The sequence below is a fragment of the Mytilus trossulus genome, chromosome 7 (assembly GCF_036588685.1).
Source record: "Mytilus trossulus isolate FHL-02 chromosome 7, PNRI_Mtr1.1.1.hap1, whole genome shotgun sequence".
NCBI classification, from domain to species: domain Eukaryota; kingdom Metazoa; phylum Mollusca; class Bivalvia; order Mytilida; family Mytilidae; genus Mytilus; species Mytilus trossulus.
The window spans coordinates 68115184-68135999 of NC_086379.1; the positions used below are offsets into that span (position 1 = coordinate 68115184).

At 32.7% G+C, this 20816-nt stretch overlaps 1 protein-coding gene across 1 annotated transcript in view; it reads left to right on the forward strand.

The window, feature by feature from the left end:
• The window catches only part of LOC134726618 (uncharacterized), a 204289-nt gene that overhangs the window by 170713 nt on the left and 12760 nt on the right, over positions 1-20816 (forward strand). Inside the window, exons 142-162 of the mRNA XM_063591029.1 lie at positions 2338-2541; positions 2887-3061; positions 3687-3961; positions 5984-6139; positions 6415-6598; positions 8582-8730; positions 9083-9575; positions 10540-10748; positions 11373-11559; positions 12771-12941; positions 13620-14015; positions 14745-14895; positions 15151-15284; positions 15589-15677; positions 16939-17122; positions 17184-17255; positions 17458-17569; positions 18024-18170; positions 18284-18485; positions 19140-19334; positions 20456-20678. Coding sequence (XP_063447099.1) covers positions 2338-2541; positions 2887-3061; positions 3687-3961; positions 5984-6139; positions 6415-6598; positions 8582-8730; positions 9083-9575; positions 10540-10748; positions 11373-11559; positions 12771-12941; positions 13620-14015; positions 14745-14895; positions 15151-15284; positions 15589-15677; positions 16939-17122; positions 17184-17255; positions 17458-17569; positions 18024-18170; positions 18284-18485; positions 19140-19334; positions 20456-20678 — 4108 coding nt within the window. The remainder of the gene's footprint in view (positions 1-2337; positions 2542-2886; positions 3062-3686; positions 3962-5983; positions 6140-6414; positions 6599-8581; positions 8731-9082; positions 9576-10539; positions 10749-11372; positions 11560-12770; positions 12942-13619; positions 14016-14744; positions 14896-15150; positions 15285-15588; positions 15678-16938; positions 17123-17183; positions 17256-17457; positions 17570-18023; positions 18171-18283; positions 18486-19139; positions 19335-20455; positions 20679-20816) is intronic.

Genomic DNA, 20816 nt, shown 5'->3' on the forward strand with positions numbered 1-20816 from the left:
TATCACATGGTAAGATTTCATACTGCATAGCTGTATCACATGGTAAGATTTCATACTGTATAGCTGTATCACATGGTAAGATTTCATACTGCATAGCTGTATCACATGGTAAGATTTCATACTGCATAGCTGTATCACATGGTAAGATTTCATACTGCATAGCTGTATCATGTGGTAAGATTTCATACTGCATAGCTTTATCACATGGTAAGATTTCATACTGCATAGCTGTATCACATGGTAAGATTTCATACTGCATAGCTGTATCATGTTGTAAGATTTCATACTGTATAGCTGTATCACATGGTAAGATTTCATACTGCATAGCTGTATCATGTAAGACTTCATACTGTATAGCTGTATCACGTGGTAAGATTTCATACTGCATAGCTGTATCACATGGTAAGATTCATACTGCAAAGCTGTAACATGTGGTAAGATTTCATACTGCATAGCTGTATCACATGGTAAGATTTCATACTGCATAGCTGTATCACATGGTAAGATTTCATACTGCATAGCTGTATCATGTGGTAAGATTTCATACTGCATAGCTGTATCATGTGGTAAGATTTCATACTGCATAGCTGTATCATGTGGTAAGATTTCATACTGCATAGCTCTATCACATGGTAAGATTTCATACTGCATAGCTGTATCACATGGTAATATTTATACTGCAAAGCTGTAACATGTGGTAAGATTTCATACTGCATAGCTGTATCACATGGTAAGATTTCATACTGCATAGCTGTATCACATGGTAAGATTTCATACTGCATAGGTGTATCATGTGGTAAGATTTCATTGTATAGCTGTATCACATGGTAAGATTTCATACTGTATAGCTGTATCACATGGTAAGATTTCATACTGTATAGCTGTATCACATGGTAAGATTTCATACTGCATAGCTGTATCAAATGGTAAGATTTCATACTGCATAGCTGTATCATGTGGTAAGATTTCATACTGTATAGCTGTATCAAGTGGTAAGATTTAAGACATTGACTAGCTGTATTACGTGGTTTGATTTCAGACATTCTATATATAGCTGTATCACATGGTAAAATTTTAGACTGTATAGCTGTATATGGAGATTATTTGGCCCTGCCCCCTCAGTCATGGTCTATTGACTTTGAAATTTTTGCTTAATTTACATGTATTAGTTTGTGATGAGGTTAGTTTATGGCGAAAAAACTAGTGGTAGGTCCATGATATTTGGCATGCAGTTGTTTAAGCATTGGCATATCTCATTACCATGGAGATAATTTGGCTCCACCTTCTCAGTCATGGTCTATTGACTTTGACAATTTTGCTTATTTTACATGTACTATATTAGTTTGCGATAAGGTCAGGTTATGGGGAACTACTGTTTATAGGTCACTGATATTTGGTATGCAGTTGTATAAGCATTGGTATATCGCATTACCATGGAGATTATTTGGCTCCACCCCCTTAGTCATGGTCTATTGACTTTGAAAACTTTGATTATTTTACATGAACTATATTAGTCTGTGAAAAGGTCAGTCTATAGGGAACTTCTAGTGAAAGGTCAATAATATTTGGAATGCAGTTGTATAAGCATATGAACATCTTATTTCCATGAATAATATCTGGCCCTTTCCCCTCAGTCATGGGTTGTTGACTTTGAAACATATGCTTAGTTTATATGTATCAGTTTGTAATTAGATCAGCTTTACTTGAACTGCTAATGTTAAGTCAATGATATTTGGTATGCAAATTTATTAGCATGTGCAAGTCTTATTTCTATGAAGATAATAAAGCCCCATCCCCTCATCATGGGTCATTGAATTTGAAACTTTTAAGTTAATGTTTGTGTTTATGTTTGTTTAAAGGGATGACTTATTATAACTTGATAAGTCAATAGTATTTAGCATGCAATTATATTAACATTGGCATATCTCATTTACAAGTAGATTGTTCAGCCATTTACTTTCAGTCATGGTTTATCGACTTTGAATATTAACATAACTAACATGTTGTAGTATTGCTATTTTAATTTCAACATTTGCGTTATCAAAATTACAAGAAGGCGAGACAAATCTCTGTGATAACAATTTATTTTGCTCTGCAGGCGCAAAGACAAATAAGTTTATTGTTGATGTAATTCATAGAATTATCATGCTGTAAGTAAAATTTAGGTCTGAGTTCATAGAATATAATTACTCTTAGACTAAGATTGATTGATTGGTGTTTAAAGCTATCTTTTGAACTAATGGCTATTTTGTGGTGATCAGAAAAAGCAGGAGAAAAACCACACTTTTTTGCATTTTAATGACTTTTAATGGTTTTATTGTTTTTGTTTTTTTCTAGAATGTTACATACACTCCAGACAGCACCACATTAATCGTTACATGGGAAGGCTTTAGTGATCCTGAATCTGGCATTGTCTCATTCAAAATATCGCTATGGAATAAATCCTCCTGTACAGATCAAAGCTCTGAAGTTCTGATGGTGGACTGGATAACTTTGAGTTCCAACTATTCTCAATATATGTTTACAGAACTTCAACTTCAGGTTTGACACTAAAAAAGATAACAATTCCTAAAGAATGCTAGACACAGCTGTTTTTTGAGATAATTTTGTGGTCCACTTGCAACAATAAATCTCGTCATATGAACTGTTTTGAATAAAAACAAGATTAATACACAGTTCAGATGCACTAATTTTAGTATTTTTATATGTATTGTTATGTTTTTGTATGCTACAAAAATGTATTTCAAATTATAAATGGGTTTTAATTACCTCATTGGGATTTATATCAAGTTTTCTTTAAATTAAGTTGTTTTGTTGTAAGCATTGAAGCTGATTTTCTATTTGGTTAAAAACTACAAATGGTGACTTTTGAATTACATTTTACAGGGAAACATTCCATACATAATAAAACTTATTGCCACCAATCATGCTGGACAGTTTGTCAGTACAGAATCTGCTCCTATATTATATGACTCCTCGAAACCAACATCAGGACATGTGGTTGATGGTACAGAGTTTGTTAATGACAGAGTTTGGTTTGGCTCTTCAACTACAGTTACAGGTTAGATTGTGTAAAACGTAAATTATTTAATGGGTTTATAATATCAGACTTTTTATCCTCATTAATTTTCTAGATATATAATGATATGATACTTCTGTGGGTTCATTTATTTTCGTGGGTACTATTTGTTGGTTAAGGAAAACTTACATGTTTGCTGATATTTATTTTTGTGGTTTTGCTGAAATCTTTCTACAAGTCTATAGGAAATTTGTCATTCATTGAGCTTGTAATTTTGTGGTTCACCTGTACCCACGTAAACAACGAAAATTGGTATCCGACAAATAATAATGAATCCACAGTACTGCATGTTTTCATTAATATGGAATCACCTTGAAACTATACCAATGTAATGATGCATTATATGATTTAATATGTTTACTACAAGCAATAGGTCAACAATATTTAGTCCATGGGATGATTGCAAAGAATACATGTATTTCTTGCAGAGTTCATCTGACTTTTTCATGGACAACCTTGCCACCAAGACCCCTTAAAAACAACAAATAATGTCTTTTCCAATGCTAATTTGAAGAAACAGATATGTGAATTGTGCATAGATTTATTTCTCTATGTAGTTTCTCAGTGTATATTCTTAATGTCAGAATGTATATGTTTGTTGTTATAGGCACATTTTTACACTTGGCAAATCCTGAAGGTCCATCGTGTCCTGTCCAGGCTGTATCTATGATTAAGGACCCAGGCTGGAAAAAACTACAACAGATAGGCTTCAAAGATCCCAGTGGTCAACAATGGTCACTTATCCACAGACAAGAGAATGTCCAGAACTTGGTTTATGATAATGCTATCAGTATAAAGTTAGCAAGAGATGTTAATAAGAAACAAATGTATTCTGGGGCATACATCAGGTCAGCAGAATTTGAAAATGGTGGAACATATCAGGTAAAAGTACTATACAGAATTTTTTGTTAGATTAAAGGAAAAATTAGCTGTCAATTTCATGTTCATCATTTTGATTCAAAATCTCATATCCAAATTATAAAAAGAAACAATTATAGGTTTCATAACGAGTGAGAATTAGATATCGCTTGATATCAACTCGAGTTATTTAATTTCAATATAATAATAAACGAGCCTGTGGCGAGTTTGTTATTACTATTTAAATTAAATAAAGAGAGTTGATATCAAACGATATCTAATTCTCCCGAGTTGTGAAACCTATTTCTCTTATGGTAAACATGCTTTTTGTGCTTAATAAAAAAAATCCGCTATACGTCGACACAGTCGCTTGAACATAACTGCATTGTGACGTCATATGTCCTGTTCGTCGTCAATCTTCAACATAAGACTTTTTTAAACATTTTGTACGCTTCAGAATGTAATAATATTTGAATAAGAATATATAATTAGGTAAAAAGTGTGCGAATTTTCTATATTATTGAAGAAATCGCTTATCTCCGTTGCAATGGAGGAAATGTACATCATTGTGACCTTTAACTGTCAACAATGACCTAAAGAATAGCCAATGAAAATGCCGCAATATCGTTTCAGGAGGTTTCGTTGGCCAATCAAATTAACGCATTTTTCGTATCACTTTTTCGTATCACACTCCGGACAGTGTGATGCGAGAATTATCTATTCATGCGAGAAATAGATAACAGGCCCCAACCATAAGAGAATAAACAATATAGAACATTGTTATAATATACTTAAGCACTTCATATATATTTTAGACTAGAAAAATTAACCATTCAGATAACATTCAAAGAAAGCTGACGGTCTATCACTGATATTACTATAGATATTACTATAGATATTACTATAGATATTACTATTTATCATATATTTAGTACAAAATACAGCTATTTTGTATATCTAATAAAGTTTCGTTTTTCCAGTCTGTATCACCTACCCTGTATCGCATATCCCGTATCGCATAGCTAAACCCGTATCGCATACCCCATATCGCATACCATTTTTTTTTTTTTTTTTTTTTTTTCATGAATTCAGTTTTTTGTTTTTTTTTGGCTTAAGAAAAAATTTCCTCAAAATAGGTCAATTTTTTGAATGACGTCATTGTTGGGTATGTAACGTCACGAATGTCAAGTTTTCACATTGTATGTGACGTCACGAACATCAAGTTTTCACAACATATTTTTTGGCACACTAAATGCAACTATAAAAAAATACAAAACACTCAAATAAATACAATAATAAACAAAATATTTTTAAAACAACAGATTGTAAGGTAACCCAGGTGCTTCGTATAAATAATTGAGCAGTTATTTTAAGTCTTTGAAACAAGGCAAAAGCAGAACTGAAGGTAACCCAGTGCTATGGATCAGAAAACAGTTCATATAATTATATTATACTCTTCTGTTGAAATATATGCCTAAAGGCCCTTGGGCTGATATTGATGTCTCGGGATGATACGACATATGATACGGATTTTGCCATGTATTATTCTCTATATATATGTAGATCATTATTTTAACCTGAATTATTACCAAAAAAAATCTGGGATGATAGACATGTTTTACCCTGTATGTGCTTGTCAGAAGTCTGTTATTCAGTGGTTGTTTTAGGTAGTTGTCTATTTTAATTTCTTTCATTAAATTGTTTCATACATAAATCAGACTGGAGGTACCTGGTTCAACTGTTTTAATTTCATCAAGCTAAAGCTTACTATATGGTATAGGTTTGCCTCTTTGTTGATTGCTGTATAGTGACCATTAGTTCTTTTCATTTACATAATTTGGTCAATGGTGATTAACTTTTTTGTCAAAGTTTCCTGAAATGGCCATGTTTGTTAGATAATACCTAATATGAAAGACCAATGCCCAAAAAGGTAAAATGACAAAAATTCTGAACTCCAAGGATGATATCATTGATTACATATAATTAAATTAATGAAACACTGATTGTTGGATAGTCCTTTTATAATGCAGTATATTTGTTTTGTAGATATCAGTCAAGGCAGCTGGTGGGGAAGGGATTCCAGTTACTGGGATTATGTTATGGGACGGTCCTGAAGATGGGATAGCTACTTATGATTACATAACTGAAGAAGATTGGACTCTCAATATTTGTGACTGTTGTCATGAAGATCCAGTTCCACAGGTATCATACTGTTGTATAAAATTTATGATAAAATGTGAATTATGTTGAAATAAGGAAAAAGATAATAATTGAATATGAAATGTAATCAAAACAGTGTTATTACCGTAATTCGTGACTAAACTTTTTCTCATTGTAATATGAATTATGTATATATATATTTAAAAATGCATGTCCTATTATTAACTGATATTTGAAATAAAAAACATTATTTGCTTTCATCATTTTTTTTAAATGCTGCAAACGATTCTCTATCAGAAATTCAATATATTTTGTAGGCATGTTCCTTCTGTAACTGTTCATTGTATGATGATATAACCACAACTCCTGTCACCACTTATTCTACTACAATAAAGCCTCACTATGAGATTGTAAAGAATCCTGATGATTCTATAGTTACTGTACCAATAGATACACAGGTACCTATAACACAGACAGCATGTGGTGTACAGATATTGACAGGTAAATATACATGGTGAAAATATAGCCACTAAGTCGTGTTTCAATATTAAAACTGATCATTCTCTGAAAAAAAATCTTTATGGTAGTTAAACTGCGTTTGATTTTAGCATAAACATTGGCTGATGTTGGTTTATACAATATGAAAGTACAAGAAATGAATGGATGTTGAAAATTAAGTATTTACGCAATACATCGTATTTCTTTGAAGTCTAATACTGCTTCTACAGTGAATTTACTCTTCAGGTCACTTGTTGCAGCAATGGAAGTTTTATGAAGCATTATAACTTTTTAGCTCACCTGGCCCAAATGGCCAAGTGAGCTTTTCTCATCACTTGGCGTCCGTCGCGTCTGTCGTCCTTGACTTTTACAAAAATCTTCTCCTCCTCAAAAATGTAGTTTTTGGCTTATAACTCAAAAACCAAAGCATTTAGAGCAAATCTGACTAGGGGTCAAATTGTTCACCAGGTCAAGATCTATCTGCCCTGAATTTTTCAGATGAATCAGACAACCTTTTTTTGGGTTGCTGCCCCTGAATTGGTAATTTTAAGGAAATTTTGCTGTTTTTTGTTTTTATCTTGAATATTATTACAGATAGAGATAATCTGGAAACCGCAAAAATGTTCAGCTAAGTAAGATTTACAAATAAGTCAACAGGATCAAAATGGTCAGTTGACCCCTTTAGGAGTTATTGTCCTTTATAGTCAATTTTTAACCATTTTTCGAAAATCTTTGTTGTCTTTTACAAAAATCTTCTCCTCTGAAACTACTAGGCCAAATAAAATCAAACTTGGCCATAATCATCATTTGGGTATCTAGTTTAAAAATTGTGTCCGGTGACCCAGCCAACCAACCAAGATGGCCTCCATGGCTAAAAATAGAACATGGAGGTAAAATGCAGTTTTTGGCTTATAACTCAAAAATCAAAGCATTTAGAGCAAATCTGGTAGGGGATTATATTGTTTATCAGGTCAAGATATATCTGCCCTGAACTTTTCAAATGAATCAGATAACCCTTTTTTGGGTTGCTGCCCCTAAATTGGTAATGAATATTATTATAGGTAGAGATAAACTGTAAACAGCAATAATTTACAGCAAAGTAAGACCTAAAAATAAGCCAGCATGACCGAAATGGTCAGTTGACCTCTAAGGATTTATTGCCCTTTATAGTCAATTTTTAACAATTTTCATAAAATTTGTTAATTTTTACCAACATTTTCCACTGAAACTACTGGGCCAATCATTATAGATAGGGATAATTGTACACAGCAAGAATGTTTAGTAAAGTAAGAAAGTAAGATCTACAAACACATCACCATCACCAAAACACAATTTTGTCATGAATCCATCTGTGTCCTTTGTTGAATATTCACAAAGACCAAGGTGAACGACACAGGCTCTTTAGAGCCTCTAGTTTTCTGTACCTTTCTTATAATAATTATACCCCCGCTTTAAAAAAAGGGGGGTATACTGTTTTACCTTTGTCTGTCAGTCCGTCAGTCTGTCCGTCCCATGAAACTTTCGTCGCATTTTTCTCAGGAACTACAATACAAGGGTTTCTGAAATTTGGTTTCAGGGTTTATCTAAGTCAGCTATACCGTGTGATGTGTTTTCAGATTGATCACTTGACAACTTCCTGGTCACCGAACACTTGTATGATTTAACACATGATAGCCAAGTTGAAAATTTTCGTCACATTTTTCTCAGGTACTACAATACAATGATTTCTGAAATTTGGTTTCAGGATTTATATAAGTCAGCTATACTGTGTGATGCGTTTTCAGATTCATCACTCGACAACTTCCTGTTTACCGAACACTTGCATATTTTTACACTATTAATATTATCCACTTGCGGCGGGGGTATCATCAGTGAGCAGTAGCTTGCAGTTTCACTTGTTAAAGCTGCAAAACGTTAAAAATGTAATTTTTTCAGTACTGCATAATTTTTTGATTATACATATGTAAAGTTGATATAATATTGTAGGTGATGTACCACAGGTAGTAACTTGGTGTCAGGCCTACAACAATACACAGAGATTAATGAAGGCAAAAATAGATTTATCTTTTGATCCATCTGCAGCATATCATCAGTACAAAGTTGTCATCAGTCCACAGAAAGATGATGAAGTTAATGTATGTATACTTCTTACTACCATTACACCAATAAAATGGTGATCAATTTTTTGCTACAAAACAAAACAGTTAAATTTACTAAATATTCCTTAATAAAAGATATATTATCTGAGTTGTCTTCTCTTATTTGGCTAAGTGAAAATATTGAATTTAAACAAAAAATATTGAATTAAACAAAAAATATTTTGTTATGATTCATTTAGACATGTTAGATGACAAGGCTTACAACTGAATTGCTTTCCTCTCACAATTGGCATATATGATACAGATGTAGATCAATGGTTTTCAGTTATTTCACTTTTAAAGTTTGTGAAAGACGCCCATTTTACCATACATTTGGTTTTTTTCTCAGATAAACTGGTGTATAAAAGTGTATGCAGATGATGAAGAATTAACAGAAATCTGTGGTATAGAACCACCTAGTACTTCTGCCAAACTTGTACTTCACGTATGGAATCGTAACAACTACATTCCAGATATATCTGACCTGTTTAATGTCTTCTCAGCTAAAGCTTACTTCAAAGATCTAATAATCCCACCTAAAATTGGCAATAAATGTCGCTATGGTGATCCGTTCAGAGGAGGCACTAATCCAGTGATAAAGTTTGAGGCTGGAATTGGTACAGAAAAGTTACAGACAGATGTTGTACCATACAGAGAGATATTTAGGCCATGTATACCTTGTAATACACAGTGTTCTTTACTTAACTGTCAGTCTGATTGTGATATTAATCAGCAAACTGTTGTGACCTTTACCCTCAATGACCTTAATCTTGAACCTTATATTCTGGCACAAAATGGAACAGGACATCAATACAACAAAACAGCCATGTATTATACTACAGGTATTTAAAAAATATATATGTGATTTGCTGTCTTTGTCTATTCTCTAATTCATATACCATTCTACATCAAATATTTGTTTGGTGGTTGCAATTTAAAAATATAAAAAAATCAGAAAAAATGTAAAACGTAGTAATGAGTATTATCCAATTTTACTCCTTTAATATTAAAAAAGATATTAGGCATGTCATGTTTCAGAAAAAAAATAATTTAGTCCAAATTCAAAGTACTGAAGGATAAAGGAGTAGGTCTGGTAAGGACCGATTTTGGCCTCAAATTTCAGGTTCATCTGACGAAAGATTTTGACCACTTTTTAAACACTCAAGTGTCTATTTCATTTGAATCAATTAGTTAATGTTAAAGATTTTAACTTATTTAGTCATTAAAAACGCTCCGATTCAAGCTCAAATATGAAAAGACTACCAAATATGCCAAAACATGTCACTTTTCAGATGGTTTTTGTCAAAAATGAAACTGGCCGTATCTGTGTTCATCCTCAACCTTTATATATGTTATGTATTATCATAAAATACAACTTACATTTCAATATTAAGGATGAACACGAATGAATGTTTTTCTTTAAATTGGCGCAATCGTCACTTCCGTTTTACACGAAAACCGTCTAAAATTTAACTTAAATGCTAGAATTTTGAAGATTTCAGTAATTTGGCATGACTTAATGGTGTTAGTACCCGATATATGTGCATTGTATTGTCAAAAACAGGCCATATTTATGTAGCAGAACCATTCTACTGTCCAATAAATAACTAAAAGTTTACATTTGAACAATTTTGTAAAACTGCTATATTTTAGGGCCGAAAAGGGGTCTTACCGGACCTACTCCTTTTATTTATATTTGAGATGACAATGGGTTTTGAATTCCACTTGCAGACAGTGACAATCCATGTGTACATGCTATTATTTGCTTACAGAGAGTTACATATAGCTGAATTTGTATTATTTTAGTGAGAGTATTGTTAGGATCAGGTATGACCTCTGAAGGGTCATCAGATGGATTCTATGTTGACCTGACCCCACCTGTGTTTCAACCTGAAGTCATGACCCAGATATATATAGATGTGACCCAGGGAGAGTTTACACCTGTGAAGTACCAAGCATCCAGTGACACTATCAAAGCTTACTGGTACTGTTATGATGATGAAAGTCTAATCAAGGTAAAATTTGTGTGAATTTAAATCCATCCACTCAGTCACATGCAGAATCTGTGAATTTACTGGAACTAACATATAGTTATAAAATTGAAAATGGAAATAGGGAATATGTCAAGGCAACAACAACCCAACCAAAGAGCAGACAACAACTGAAAATTAAGGGCACCAATGGGTCTTCAACACAGTGAGAAAATTCCACACCCGAAGGTGGTCCTCAGCTGGCTCCATATAGTCATGTTAATATGATGTCTCACAAACAGCACCCAACTAGAATTTAAATTTTATTATCAAATGACACATATTATTTTATACAAACATGCGGTGTTTATGCTGCATCTGTGTCAAACACAAGGATATATAAAAGCTAGGGTTTTGTACATCTCATTTAGTCATCCAAATCAAGAATTCATGTGTTATTGATGTAAAACTTGTGTGCTATCATAATGACAGCTTTCTTTTTAATGCAAATAATCTATTTTAAAACATCTGAAATTTGTAATATGTCACATATCGCTTTATATGTGTAGACCTTTGAATTACTTATGTATATACAGAACTCCAAACATATCCTTGAAAATTTCAATGTATTGATAATGATTAAAGAATTCAAATGAAATATAACTACAGGATAATTTATGGGCTATTGGTACAACAGTTAGTGGAGAGGAGATACAGCCCTATACATCACTTGGTGTCAGACAGATTGGTATAAACAGCTCACTCGAGGGAGTACTGCAAAGTAACCAAACCTATTATGTCTCTATAATTTGTCAGAATGGTGCAGGACAAATCACACAGTGGAATGATAATACAGGTATATAAATAGCATTATACCTATGAATAATATACTTTTCAAGTGGTTGGTGTCCCACAAGATTTTGCTTTATGAATATATTCTTTAAAAGAAATTATGTTGCTTCGTTTAATTGAATTAAGACCTGACATACCTGCCAACTTTCACGATTTAGGCGTGTACTACACGATTTTGACCCTTTGTCACGATTGCACGATCGTGTTCCTGAAAAACCCTCTAAAACACGATTTGGTGAAAATCTACACGAAAAATATTGATGTTCCCGATTTTGAACTGTGTTCAATAGAGGAAAGTGGTGTTCTGCCAATCAAATTGTGTGTTTCTCATGATCAAATTAATCAGCCAATCAAAAACGTTTTCTCTCAAGATTATTTTAACATGCTAGATATTGAACTTGTGTTGTATTCCTCTGTTTGTTGTCAGATTGTAAAAACGTGAACATGGCAAATGATTTTTCAACTGCAAGGAGGTTCTTACACAGAATAAGAATAAAAGCATGGCTGATTGACAAACTTCAATGATGCAGTACTACCATGAAGATAATAAATAGATCATAAGATGTATAGTTCTTTGGGAAAAGTTTCTTCAAATAATATGAATGTGTGCTCATTTGTACTTAAAAAGTGTTTTTTAATGTCCTAACATTAAGGGGGGATCCCTAGGTGTTGTTCCCAACCTGATAAAGGTCCTTCTTTTTGTATAATTTTAAATTGGAAAAGTCAACAACTATTTAGTATCCTTACACATGAAAATAATTCCTGGTCTAACAGCTACATGTTCATATTTTCTGCTGATATAAAAACTAGAATCATGCAAATAAACTTAAGAAAAGGGCATGTAAGCTCTTCTTACAAATATGACACTTTTTCTAGACTACAAAACAGCACGTGCAAAATAGTTGTTGCAAAGAATTGTAACCTTTGAAATTGTTGTCGCGCGCTAAAACCCCCACAGGCATTTTCAAAAGTTGGCAGGTAAGAGACCAATTTTCTGATCAAGAAATTGATTGTAACCATCTTAGTTCAATATCTTGTTAAACATATAAAATTTGAAATGTAAGTTTCATGAGTAATTGTTTTTTGAAGTTGAATATATGCTTGGACCACAATAACACAAATGATATGTGTTAAAATAGTCTCAGATGTATGCAAGCTACACATTCATATCCAATGACTTGTCAGTTTTCTTCCATAATACTAAAAATATTTCAGGTGTGGTAGCTTTATTGGAACCACCAGATGTTGAAGTCATCAATACAACAGTGGTAGGAGCTGAAGATTTTGATGGACCTGTCACCCCTTCTGATTCTAAACGTGGTACAGACCCTGACTCTATAGGCTTCTCATTTTCCCTGAGTGAAGATGAAGCAGTTACAAGATATGGTAAACAGTTTTTTTGTACATTTAGGGAATGACTGTAATATTTTTTATGTCTATGGAGAAATAACATAGCATAGTGGGTTATTTAACAATGTGCACCACATTTTTTATGTTACTTCGAAAAGACAGAAAAAATATTACAGTCATTTCTTAAAATTTAATTCTAAATTCCATTTTAAACCATAGAAAACCATGAAAAAACGTTGATGACGTCACAGTCACATGACTAAATTATGTCTATGGGCTGAATCTTTTTAAATAAATCAAGGTCAGCCAATCAGAAGACATGTTACATCCAAAATTAAATTATATAGAATAACATTGAAGATAGAATACTTATTCTATTAGTTAAAAGACTGAAAAAACACATCCTGAACATGCATTAAAGATTTGTCACTGTACATTCAACAGAAAACAACAAATACATTACCCTTAACGATAAAAATTACAATTGTATAAAAAAAAAAAAACATGGTTTGCATGTGCAAAGAAATGAAAAATCATCATTGATATGCATGAAATATTTGCCACTGGACATTATGCTACATTTGCAATATCAATATGTTGCACCTAGAATTTAGTACAAAAAAGATTCATAGAAGGATTTAAATCTGTGCTGTGTATGTAAGTTTGCCATACATACTAATATTGTTGCTATGTATAGACTTTTTTATATTATAGATATCTGTTTGGGATCATCCAAGATAAGTGATGATATTTTCCCTTGTACCTACATCAGTGTCAACATGTCTGGTACTGTTCTGATAAAGAATGGCTCTATTTACATGAATGAGTACAAATTGTATGACTTACATGAGCTGAGGAAAGATCAAAGTAGTTCCACTTCTAATACATTCCACATGGAGCCAGGGAGAACTCTGTTTATAACACTGAGAGCTTGTAATGATGCCTACCTCTGTAGTAATAAATCCCTGGGAACAGTTACAATGATGGATGATAAAGCTGTAATGAAGACCTCAGTGGGAGGTGAACCTCTGGAGGTGGAGTATGATATGTCAGGGAACAGGAGGAAGAGGAGGAGTGTAGGGGATACACTTTTTATAAATACACCTGATGGTGAGTATATTAACCATTATAATGTCAATTAAATGATGCACAATAAAAACAGATGCTGTGAATATTTTCTTTGATGAATAAGACACATAGTTTTGGTGATTACTGTAATAATCAACTCAGTACTTAAAAATGTTATATGGGAGTATTTAAGGTAAATTGGTATTGGTTGCTTATTATTGTACAACTGTTGGTTAGTAAAGAGAGGCAAAAAGAAAATTGAAATATAATAAGTCGAGAGAAACTGACAATGCCATGGCAATAAAAAAGATGATGAAAAAACAAACATTATGAAATAAGAAGACATATATTCGCCACCAGATACCAAATGAGGTAGAAGCTAACAACTATAGGTAACCCTATGGCCTTCAACAATGGGTTTGACCAATACCTCAGTAAGTTTTAAAATGCCTCAAAATGGCAAAAGTAAAAAAATTCAGACGAGAAAACTAAAGGCCTGATTTATGTACAAAACATTAAAGCAAGAACAAAAATGATATACAGCTACAAATGATTTCCACTGAATAACAAGTTTACAAAACACAACATCAAAAACTAAAGACTAAACCAAATGAACCCCACCAAAAACTGTATTGTTATCAAGCAGGCTATTGATAGAGAGTTTTGAAATCCGGTTGTTCATTATGCAACCTGATGGTAAGTTTTTTGAGCAAGTGATGAAGCATATGTAACCATTAAGTATAATAAATGTGATTTTTTGTTATTTTTCAGGACTTGCCTCAGGACAGAGTATATTAATGGAACCATTAGATAGCACAGATTTAACCACTGTTTATGATTCAGTATCTTCTACAGAGTTCCAACCCTATATAGTAAATCCTGATACTACCATGGAATCAGTAGACAGACTTCTTTATAGAAGGTGGGTAAATGACATGTTTTGTGCATAATTAGTCTATTTGACTGCATCATGTCTTTTATTGATTAGATAATGTCACCAAACACAAGTGTAAGCTAGTATACCTTGATGTATGTTTCTGTTAATACAATGTGAAGTATTTATAAACTTAAGTGGTAAATGGGACACATAAAAGTTTGCAACTGATTTTCACATGGTTTCATTGATTTTAAGATATAATTCTATAAATATATCCACTAATATTGCCTTTTATTACAGATTATCAACAAGTATATTTTCCTTTACTCTGGTACCTATTGGACATTTACCTATGCCAGGACCAGTCAACATAACTTATTTTGATACCACTTCTGACCGAGATCAAAGGATCATGTTGACACACTGGAATCCAGGTATAAACTGATAACCTTTTAAAAAAGAAAATTAAAAAAACTTGTGAGAAAGGGTCAAGCCTGAAACCTTTAAACCATGCAAACCATATTTGAGAGGGTGTATGAAAATAAACATATCTATCCATAAATTAACAAGTTGCATATTTTTCAAAGCATTTATAGCCATACAGTGTATGATGACGAGTTTAGATTTTTTTCTTAAACAGAGGTTAAGGCTTCCTAAGATTGAAAATTTGAAGATAAGAGCACTATTTTCCTCTAAATAGATTTATTGCTACAACAATGGGTTAATGTATGTTTACAGTAGATAAACAATGGGAGCTGACCAGTAAGACTTGTGGTGACCTTAATGATACAGAGACAATAAACCCTGATGGAAGTACTACTACATTGGCAAGTTTAAATGTTTCTTATAAATATATAAATATGAAAATTATGGGTTAAGAGATCCATGAGACAATATCCTAAAATGTGAGGTTTAAAAAAATAGCTTTAGCTTGTTTTTAAAGAGAAGATACCAATATAAAACCTAGGTTTTCTCTTACCCAAATTTGGTCTTAAATTTTAAGTTTATTTTGAATATGAAAAAAGCCACACTTTGGTCTTATAGTGGTTGATTGTTCAGTGTTCATTAGAGTACAATATATGCTACAAGTAGACAGCACATTATGAATATGTTGTCAAAACATGATGCCTTTGCTATTTTTGGATCTTTTAAAAGCTTCAAAACAACTTAGATCAAACATATTTTGTAACCAAATGTTGCCAATGTTTATTTTGAAACTTTAAACACAACAACTTGTATATTTTGGCCATATTTAAAAACAACAAATAAACATCAAAACCATAGGACACCATTCTAAACTGGTTATTGTGCACAAATGAATTTTGATTTTTGAAAGCATTTATAGCTATAACAAAACTTAAAACTTCAGAGGCAGTCCAATTAAACATCAGGCAAATCCTATGATATGGGTGGCACAACATAATTTTTTCCCCACTGAATTTTTGGTTCAAATGCAATGTTTATATCATACAAAGGATATATATGTCAAAGATATTTTTGAATCAGCAGTGGATGGCTCAGAAAATGATTTTAAAGTTAACTAACAATGCAACAAAATTTTGTACAAAATGAAGAGTTATCTCCCATTTTCAATAAATTTTCAGTGCTTTCTATGTATTTTTTTTCTCTTTATTTGTTGCAGTTAATAAAGAAACAAAATTTAACTTTGAGAAAGAATGTATTTGTGATATGAAATAGATGAAAAAGTTTGAAAACAAAATATGCATACCTGCCAACTGTTATTATTTGTGGGGGATTTCCCCATCAAGGCTCCCAAATTGAAATTTTGAAAGAGAAATTTTTGTCCTCAATTTAAACAAAACAATTAATTTTACAATGAATTTAGGCTTATTAAAGTATGAAGGAGCCAAAAAATAACATTAAAATGTATTTGCAGGGCCCCTTGAAGTTTTTTTATGACTATGACAGCCATCACGCAAAACCCCAATGAGCATTTTAAATAGTTGGCAGGTGTGAATATGTCATGTGCCATCCACTGCCTGTTTTTTCCATAGACACCCTCTTAAATAAATACAAACTTTATTATTACTGTATCTCATCTCATCTTGGAATGAATTGAATTTATAGGTTTGTAGTACCTGGAAGTCCAAAGAAGAAAATTCCACAATAAGTCGTAAGAAAAGATCTACATCACAGCCTGAGTATTTGTCACGAGAGACACAGTTCTCTCTATCTGTAGTGTCCACTACTATAATCAATACACCACCAAGATTGGTCAGTCCAGAGAATGTAACTATGGAGGAAGATTCAGGTAAGATCTACTTCACAGCCTGAGTATTTGTCACAAGAGACACAGTTCTCTCTATCTATAGTGTCCACTACTATAATCAATACACCACCAAGATTGGTCAGTCCAGAGAATGTAACTATGGAGGAAGATTCAGGTAAGATCTGGATAACTTTCATAAGGGACATAATTCAAAGTAATCTTTATGAAAAATTGCTCTGAAATTACAATAATTTATTTTATTTGCCTAATATATATTACTCAATCTAGTTAAAAATGTTATTGCAAATTCCATCAACTTGTCTAGATCATAACAATGTAGAAATAGATGTCCTATAACAACATTGTCTATATTTCAGGTACCCTTCAGTATTTACTAGAGGCAACAGATGATGAAGATGATACCATATTGTTTTATTTAGAAGATTCTACGTACTCCATGGGTACTCCTAGTCTCACTACTGATGGAATGTAAGTTCAAAATTTTCAAGGGACATATTTACACAGAAAAAAATATACAGTTTTCAAAGCAAAAATAATACTTACTACTGGAAATATGATTATACAGCAAGAATACATGAAATAGGTTAATTATTTCAATTCTATATACATAAACTGGATTACCGGTATTGTCAATTTTTATACAAGTTAGAAACTACTCAACACAATGTGAACCTTTTTAGCTGGTTCCATACACTCACTCACCAAAAAGGTTCACAATGTGGCTCGCGGCTGATATTTTACATTATCAATGTGAAGAAAACCCTATAATCTATACATGTCATCTGTTTTCAAGCTTTTGTATACCCCATGTACAGACTGTGCTGGAACAGAATACATACACATACTCCTAACCGAACATCAGACAGATATTCCAGCAGCCAGTTCTAATGTCACAATAACTATCTATGTCAATTGTTTTCAGGCTTTTGTATACCCCATGTACAGATTGTGCTGGATCAGAATACATACACATACTTCTAACAGAACATCAGACAGATATTCCAGTAGCCAGTTCTAATGTCACAATAACTATCTATGTCATCTGTTTTCAGGCTTTTGTATACTCCATGTACAGATTGTGCTGGAACAGAATACATACACATACTTCTAACAGAACATCAGACAGATATTCCAGTAGCCAGTTCTAATGTCACAATAACTATCTATGTCATCTGTTTTCAGGCTTTTGTATACTCCATGTACAGATTGTGCTGGAACAGAATACATACACATACTTCTAACAGAACATCAGACAGATATTCCAGTAGCCAGTTCTAATGTCACAATAACAGTAGATGTCATCAGTCAGAATGATAAGCCTGTTGTTTTCCTTACTCAGTATGGTAGCTCTATATTGTTGGAGGATAGTAGTGAACCAGTTGTGGTAAGTTCTATTGTCACAATAACAATCTATGTTATCAGTCAGAATGATACCATATTGTTTCCTTACTCAGAACCAAAGCTCTTTATTGTTGAGGTTTAACAAGGAACCAGTCATAGTGAGTCAATCAGATTTTGATGCAGTAAATACTTAGTACATACCTGCCAATTTACAAAACATTTAATTAAGGAGTCCTTCAAATACATGTTTGTCTGTATTTTACTTATAAATGAACTTAGTTTTTCTTCCAGTTACATTTAACATTTCATACAGTCTGCAGTTAAAGTTTTTAAAACATTTATTCCATTCATAAACTATCCTGGATTTTTACTAAACTTGGACAGAGGCTTCTTACAATCAAAAGATAGTATCAAGATGAATATTTTTATTGATTGTTTTCCTCATTTTTGTTGAGCCTGGGAGTTACAGCAAAGTTGGCGAGACACTGGGTTCCTCGGAACCCTTACAAATTTTCTCATTTGGAACTGTTCTTTTTAAATTATGAAACACACATTATAAACATATAAAAGAAAAAGCAGGAAAGACTATGAAGCAGTGTAATAAAAAAACAGTCATACTTGTCTAAAATTGATCTTTTCATTTACCCTTAAACTGTTTCTTTTTCTCATTTCACTAATAGAGAATTCATTTTTATAGGTATACCTAGAACAGAAAACCAATTACACAGAACACATCTGGTCTGACCAGTTCAAGGCTGTGTTTGGAGCATATGATATTGATGTACAAGACAATTTAACTTTGATGGTATCACAACTTGATCATGGAAATATTACAGTTTCCCAACAACAGTTGATCCCTCCTGGTATAGGACCATGCCCTCATGATCCATTGGTTAGTTTTGTAACACTCAAATAATTTATAAGGCTATAGCAAGTTGATTGTTGAACATTCTTTCTACACTTATATTTTGAATTCCCTTATATATTACTCTATTTAGGAAAAACCTTCCAGGTGCAGGAGTTTCTAACTGCATTGAAGACCTATTGGTGACCTTCTGTTGTTGACTGTTCTATGGTTGGGTTGTTGTCTCTTTGACACATTCCCCATTTCAATTTTCAATTTTATGCAAGCATTTGTCAATTTTCATTTTCAAAATATTTGACTATGTTGTGTGTAGGTAGTAAAACATATGTTCTCTCCTTGTGTTGTTGTATTGGTTTCTGATTTACACATATTCAACATCACCTTTTAATCATCTTTAAATTTATGGATCTATTGTATAATTCTTTTTCTTGTATATCACTTCTCAGAACATACCTTCTTGCTAAGATTTTGTTTGAGAAGTCTTTATTAGGTTCACATGTTTCAGTTGCTCGATTTGATCCAATTTTAGTTTTAGTCAAGTCTTCTTGTTAATATATTTATATTGCCTTGTAATAATCTTAATGTATTTATACGCCCGTCGTCTTTTAGACGGGACGTATTATGGTATACCGTTGTTAATGTCATTTTGAACTACAGTATTTGTTGGACTCTTAAATCATTTGAACATAAGTACTTTGTCTGCGAATTTTAGTTCTGAATTTCATGGTGAATCAAATTTGAGTTAAGTCAGGTTAAAATGAAGTTCCATCTTTGTAGATATAACATGTTTTGCTAATTTTTGACATGTACAATTTAATGCATTGATATAGATATGACTTACTACATTTTGTACTAAGTGAAATAAATGCAGACAATAAACATTTCACAATAAATTCATCTTTTCATGTAAAAAAAAAGTATGACAAACATAGGTGGGTCCAGGGGAGGGGGGCCTGCCCCCCCCCCCTTTTCGTGGGAAAAATTTTGTTGATTATATAGGGAATCATTGAAGCATGAGTGGAGTGACCCCCCCCCCCCCCCCTTTTTAGGTCAATCAGTGGGCCCCCTCAGGAAAAGTTCTAGATCTGCCATTGCCAAACAACTGACAAAGAAAAATATCTTATGCCAAACTTTATGTTTTATTTCAGATTGATAGTTTACCTTGTGGGAATTTCAGTCAAACATTACCCTACAATGTAACAGATATGTCATGGATCTATATCACAGTGACCTATATTCAACCTGACAATTACTATGGTTATGACTATATAAAGCTGTATGTGACGGATGATAGGAACAGCTCATCTGAAGTGGTTACCATACAGGTTGCTATAATGGAATCACCTTGTCAAAACAAAGGGGAATGTAAAGGTAAAAATCAAAGTTTTAACCTGTTGATAGTTTGAACTATAGTGATGATAAAAAGCTCATTGTGGCGTATTTATATTAAATGGTTGAAAAATTTAGTTATAACTGGTAAATTACGAGATACTGCAGTGACACATAGAG